The 6,284-nt window shown below is 34.7% G+C and overlaps 2 protein-coding genes across 6 annotated transcripts; both read right to left on the bottom strand.

The window, feature by feature from the left end:
* Positions 1–697: 697 nt before the first annotated feature.
* On the bottom strand, positions 698–2,971 carry LOC139875796 (uncharacterized). Of its 5 annotated transcripts, XM_071863104.1 has the most exons (6): positions 2,620–2,971; positions 2,150–2,246; positions 1,922–2,015; positions 1,686–1,790; positions 1,385–1,554; positions 698–1,072 (listed from the first exon to the last, which is right to left on the bottom strand). In XM_071863104.1, exons 3-5 carry the CDS (start codon positions 2,007–2,009, stop codon positions 1,412–1,414), a joined length of 336 nt encoding a protein of 111 aa, XP_071719205.1. In that variant the 5' UTR covers positions 2,010–2,015; positions 2,150–2,246; positions 2,620–2,971; the 3' UTR covers positions 698–1,072; positions 1,385–1,411. The 5 variants fall into 5 exon arrangements, 4 of the variants coding, with proteins under 4 accessions (XP_071719205.1, XP_071719196.1, XP_071719208.1 ...); XR_011767951.1 differs by having other exon boundaries at positions 1,686–1,845; positions 1,922–2,246; XM_071863095.1 differs by having other exon boundaries at positions 1,922–2,246.
* Positions 2,972–4,635: 1,664 nt separating this feature from the next.
* LOC139841132 (uncharacterized) lies at positions 4,636–5,509 on the bottom strand. Its single transcript, XM_071831368.1, has 2 exons — positions 5,440–5,509; positions 4,636–5,357 (listed from the first exon to the last, which is right to left on the bottom strand). The coding sequence occupies exons 1-2, from the start codon at positions 5,507–5,509 to the stop codon at positions 4,636–4,638; spliced, it is 792 nt and encodes a 263-aa protein (XP_071687469.1).
* Between the last annotated feature and the right edge of the window lie 775 nt (positions 5,510–6,284).

Raw genomic sequence — 6,284 nt, 5'->3', positions numbered from 1 at the left:
TATAAGAGTGGCCAAATGGGTGGGTCAAGCCAAAATAGGTAAAAGGATGTTGTAGTTAAACTTGAAACAGTAGCATTTGAAGATGTGGTCTTACATTTAGATTTAGATGTGGTCTTACTTCTATGCAAATTGAAATGTAACTGACATAATGTTCATAATGGTATAAGAAGTGACAAAATCTAATATTCTCTGCACTATTTACATGCCTTTGAATATATTTTCAGGAACACTATCTTTTCAAAATGCGAAGTTTGGAAGGAAGATGTGGATAGATGATAATATGATGTTCCTGAAATCGTTGAGTTTAGAGCAACGTTTAATTCTAACATTGGCAATGCTTCATTAAGTCAAAGTGGCAATGTTCTTTCTAGCCAAGTAACTAATTCTGGCCCAACATTTGTATGACCACATATGTATGTTTATTCATTAGTTGCACCAATATAAGTCATCAAGACTTTTTTATCCAGCAACAACAATTCAAACTGTTTTTTTGTCAATAATTCAAAATATTCTAGCCACGAAATACATATCTATATGATACATGTTTTGCATAGTCATGACTGAGTTTGTATTTGCATTTAGAAAAGGAATACGGAGTATTACAGTTAGGACTCTTATGTCTCAAAGTTATATAGTAGGTCTCATTTTTTTATATATATTTTTAACAAACCCGTGAAATCACTGGTCCTTGACTAGTAGTAAAATAAATGGAACTGCAACAATTGCTAGCCTCCATAGTAATATAAATGCAACTATATATGCTCCCCCCAAATATAGAAACATTCATCAAAAACATAGGCATCTGCATTTTTTGTTAACAATTTTATGAAAAGTTACAATGCGTTAATTACGCTTGAAAAAAAACAGAAACAAAATTCGAATCACAACTTTACCTTTTCACTGATGAATTCTCAATCACAAGGCTATCGCTGGACACACTCATTATGAACTCAGCTGTACTTCTTACATTCATATCGAAATACGCAACTTCTTGCCGTAAAACTGCTTTTAAATAAGTTGGACCTTAATCTTGATGCCGGCCTCTCTGCTGTTCTTGCCCAACAATACCCCTCTACAACAAATTATTTTAGTAACATAATCATTTTAGTACATCACTCTACAGCAGAAGTATAATCATGGCAATAATTATAATTATTATTACTTTTCTCAAAGAGACCAAAAAATCATGTGTATAGTTTGAAAAGTTTGCAGCAAATTACTCAAAATTACAAAGTTTGAATAACGTTTCCCTGTTAATGCTACCAGAATAGTCAGATATACACTGTTTAACCAGTTTACCTTGTAATTGTTTCCGACCCTTTCCCGTACCAAACCCAAGATATATAATAGAAAAGGAAAAAATTTAAATTAAACAATAACTTACCTTAAATAATGGATGTCTAATGTCAAGCTAATACCTTAAATAATTATGTCCGCGTACTTTAAACGCACTTGGATCAAGTGGTGACCAACAATCTGACATTTTTTTGGCTATTGGACAATACGGAACTTGAGAGCCTGCAATTGGTCTTCGTAAAATACCTTTTCGGGACACTGAAACAGACAAAGAAAAATAAAGGATTTAAAACTAAGTGACCAAATACATGATTCAACCCTTTGCAAAGGTGGCAATTTCGACCCAATTACTTATGAATGGTTATATACAGGTTATATACAACTCTTACATATAGAAAGATTGTACTGCCCTTCCCGCCATCTAAACGAAAGTCTTGAAGACGTTTTTTTCCGTGCACTTTGAGGGCTTGAACACGACGATTTACTCTTTACGTCTGTCGAAGTAGTGCAATTTAGACATGGCAAGCAATTGTTTTGTATCCCACAAATCTGAAATCCATTTTCGGGTGCAGAATTCATCACTTATCAATGAATGAATCCATTGAAGAAGAAGAAGAAGAGTTACCAATAGTATTCATGATTTTACTGGTGATAAGTAACATCGTTGGCATCGAAATTCCATCACCGATCGAACCGAAAATCCCAAGACCCATTAGTAACTTTTCCAGCCAATCAGCAACCGTATACAATGTAAAACCGCAATTAGATTTAGATATCAATTGTAAAATCGAACATAAACCCTAGCTTGAATTTGAGAAGTATAGAATAAAAAGCGAACAGTAATTTACAATACCTTATTAGAGCATAAAAGGTAAATCGATGTAAATTGCAATGGTAATCTTGTATGCTTTTAAAATAGACTGATATATATGACTTTGAGCCTGTTACAACTATAAAACAGCAAAATCTCATCAAAAACCAAAAAAAAAAAAAAAAAAACGCAGTTAGCGTGCTGCTTCTAAATCTAACACTAATTAATCTATAATCTAATCTAATACATGGTAATAGACACATTATTAGTAAACCAAGACATGTAGTAGGTAGTTATGTCGGCAAAATACTTTCATAATAATCGTCTTTATTAGAAAAATAATACCCTAATCATCAACATACTATAAACAATCATCATTATCATATCCATATTCACAGAGCTTACCTAAATAATCATGATTATCCTATCAAACTGAAAGTTATAATTTTTAGGGCTAGATAACGATAAATGAAAACTGTATAAATATTAATGAATTAGTGAAAGATGCATACCTTTGAAGGATTTGTACAAGGAAAAGAAGAATTAATGTTTGCATCTTCTTCACAATCGTCATCAATTGAATTAGAAAATCTTCATATATCGTCCAAATTGAATATGGGTCATTGTCTACGAGTAATGAATTCGACAACTCAAATTGAAGATGGAGAAGACGGCGAGATAATCGTGCGGTGGCGACGGTTGAGATCGATTGTTGGTGAAGAGACAAAGATGAAAAGAGAGGGCAGGGGAAAGGAGGGTACGGGTGAGAAGGAGCGGAGGACTGGAGGGATGTTCACAGGATATCCGAAAATTCTGATATCCGAATTTCGGATAGTGGATTTGGTCATTCGAATCCAAAATTTCGGATATCTAGTTTTCGAATATCCGAAATTTCGGATTCGAATATCGGATTATCCAAATATCCGAAACTTCAATAATTTTTTTTGACTCATTACAATTCAACCATCATCACTATCCATCTTCTACAGCTTGGAGTAACATATAATTAACATATTGAAATATTTGGGCTCAAACAGCAGCACAACAGAGTTATACACAAGAAATTAATATATAATAAACATAGTCAGTTGACTTACTGAAATCTTTGGGGTCTTGTGGATTTGATTTATTTCCACTCTCTGCACTTCATAATCATTAAACAAAAGAAGAAAACCGTATACAATATTTTTTATTTCGAGGTCTAAGAGTTTCGATTTTAAGGGTTTTCATAGCAGATGATAATTCACCAATCATCCACAAACACCATCAGTGTAGATATAAACGTTTCAAGGATGAACTGATTTTACATGACAAACGTGATAAAATTAGAAATCGAATAGCAGTTGCAATTAAGGATAAACTGAATTTACTTGAAATCCTGGAACTCCTCTCGAAGACTCCTTTTAGGCTTTTATTCCTTTTAGACTTTACTTACAGCCCAAGCCCATTCTAATAATTATAATATATATAATATATAATAAAAATAAAAAATATATAATAAAGTTTATTTAATTTCGGATATTCGGATATCCGAATATCCGAAAATTTTGACAATGTCATTCGAAATCCAAATCCGAAAAATCGGATATCCGGTTTTCGGATATCCGATTTTTTGGATATTTTCGGATCGGATTTCGGATTATTCAGATTACGAATTCGGATTCGGATATTATGAACACCCCTATGGATGGGTGCACGCTACCTTTTTTCAACGGTAAAGTAAAATATTATTTTATTGTATATAAAAAATACACATTTACAATCACAAAGTCCAGACAAAACGAGAAAGTTACATCTAGGAAAACGAAATAACGAGATCAAAACTAGAGATATAAGCCCCCCGTTGTTGTAGGAAAACGTCGTGGTCCATTCATTATCATTAAAGAGGATATTTTACTTGAGAAAAACAAGCTGGGATGAAACGAGATATAGTGTTGGCAATTCAGCGACAAAGCACCTCGAACCACCCCAATTTCTCTCCTCCAAAACGACTACTCCAGGAGTGAGGCAAAAAACCTACAAGGAGGGTATATCTATTTAACCAATGCCGGATCTCCTATATGGTAAAGCAATCAAGTCATAACCTCGCGGATTTGCTATCCACGGATCCCATTCTATGTTTGTTCCTTTAATTCTATTGGAGAACCATTCAAAGCTTTTAATATGGATTTCCTTAAACACCATAGCCCTAGTGGGTTTCGCTTTAGAAAAAGTGGTGGCGTTCCTACTTTTCCATATCATGTATCCGGTTACCCACTCGGTGGCTTGCCATAGTTTTTTGCCAAATTCAGAATTAAAGGAGTGATCGTTCCATGTAAAGGATTCATTTATACTCAAGTTTGTAAATGGGCCCAGATTTCACCAGTCGAAAACCCGTTTCCAAATATCAAGAGCAAAGTTGTATAAGATGATAGAATGTTCCACCATCTCTAATCCATTTTTACAAACGAGACAACGAGCCGTTCCCATATCCAAAACCACGTTTGTCCAATTCCACCCTAGTAGGTAACCGTTTAAATCTAGCCATGTCATATGAACAGCTCGACCTTGAGAGGGACAAGACTATTTCGAAGGGTCTTAGTAGCCGAAGTTTGATTAACTAGTTCCGCCTGAACCAAAATGTCCGTGAGCCTGCTCACCGAAAACAAACTGTCATTACTCCATGACCATGCCCATTCTTCAAGACCTGAACTGCACGGGACAAAACTAGACAAACAATTAGTAAGATTGGTGAGGTCCCCGCACAATCTCTCTGAGATATTGCGTGACCAGCACCAAAACGTATGAATATCATTACCCTCCCTGCGGACACGATCACGGATGGTGGCGTTTTTGAAGGTTTCTAGCCGATATAGTCTATTAAATTTATCTTTTAGTAAAACATCGCCAAGCCACCTTTCTTCCCAAAAACAAGTTCTTGAGCCATCTACAATTCTTTTCAATGCCCGCCCATGTTGACGAAGCCGACGAGATTGGGAAGAAAGAGAGGTACTAAGGCCTCCCTCCTCGCCATATATACTTTTTGTAATAGACACCCAAAGTGACCCGTTTTCGTGTTTAAAACGCCACCACCATTTTACAAGTAAAGCGCGATTTTTGAGGGCTTTTGGGGCAATGTCTAACCCACCAAAATCCCGAGGTCGAAGGCAAGTATCCCATTTGATCCATGCCATTCTGGAGACGTCAGGCGACCCGCCCCAAAAATATCGACGCCTCAAACCCTCCAATTTATCAATAACACAAGAAGGGGCTGAATACAATGAAAAAAGTAAAGGGGTAGGCTAGATAATACTGTTTTTATTAAAGTGATCCTGCCTCCAAACGAGAGAGACCTAGCTTTCCAATCAGCACGTCTTTTACCAAATTTTCAAAATCCGGTTCCCATGCAAATGATTGTTTCATCGACGAATAAGGGTTCTAAATTTTTTTCAACTTCCATTTATGCTTGTTAAGAGTTCTCAGGTTGTAGTGCCAGTCAAGGATGTTTGAACACTGCGTTTATCCTTCTCCAACAAATAAGGAGGTGTTTTACGTTTTGATTTGACATCTACAACAAATATAAGATTCAATTTAGTATTTTCGATATTGAAATTTAATAAATTAACTACCCAAGATGTAGAAGAACCAATCTCAGCACCTTTATACAAAGTAGGATGTTGTGGTGCTCTGATGTGCAGCGGGGTAGTATATAAAATAGTTTATATTTTACTAGGAAAAACTATTAAATACGATACAATTTTACACAAGATATTTATTTATTTATAGAATGGATATACTTAAACCTTGCTACAACACTTATAGGCAGTGTACCTAATCGTACAGTAGTGTAGTTTTTAGTAAGTCCGGTTCGTTCCACAGGGAAATCTTTAAACAAAGCTCAACGCTATATTAGTTTACTTTTATAAAAATACAAACATATATATAAGTAATATTATTATTATAAAGGGGGGTTTTTACCGTTTAATGACCGGTTTGTCGATTTTAAAACTTTAGTCGCAGTTAAAACCTAATGTAAAATATAAAATAAATACAAGACTTAAATTAAAGCGTAAAGTAAATAACGATAATGAAATTGCGAATAATAAAAGTGCGATAAAATAAACTTGCGATAATTAAAAAGTACGATAATTAAAAGTGCGAATAAATAAAAGTGCGATAATTAGAAGTGCAATATAAA

The sequence above is a fragment of the Rutidosis leptorrhynchoides genome, chromosome 1, assembly GCF_046630445.1.
Source record: "Rutidosis leptorrhynchoides isolate AG116_Rl617_1_P2 chromosome 1, CSIRO_AGI_Rlap_v1, whole genome shotgun sequence".
Classification (NCBI taxonomy): domain Eukaryota; kingdom Viridiplantae; phylum Streptophyta; class Magnoliopsida; order Asterales; family Asteraceae; genus Rutidosis; species Rutidosis leptorrhynchoides.
Note: the sequence above shows the minus strand (reverse complement) of the source record. Positions and strands in the feature narration are given on the sequence as shown.

Excerpts from the sequence above, each read along its gene's own strand:
- LOC139875796 (XM_071863095.1), bottom strand. The coding sequence starts at position 2,009 with ATGGGTCTTGGGATTTTCGGTTCGATCGGTGATGGAATTTCGATGCCA. Across the intron at positions 1,791-1,921 it reads TAAAATCATGAATACTATTG|ACGTAAAGAGTAAATCGTCG; the intron begins GTAACTCTTCTT and ends CTACTTCGACAG. Across the intron at positions 1,555-1,685 it reads GCAGTACAATCTTTCTATAT|TGTCCCGAAAAGGTATTTTA; the intron begins GTAAGAGTTGTA and ends TGTCTGTTTCAG.
- LOC139841132 (XM_071831368.1), bottom strand. The coding sequence starts at position 5,509 with ATGAAACAATCATTTGCATGGGAACCGGATTTTGAAAATTTGGTAAAA. Across the intron at positions 5,358-5,439 it reads CGTGCTGATTGGAAAGCTAG|CCCCTTCTTGTGTTATTGAT; the intron begins GTCTCTCTCGTT and ends CATTGTATTCAG.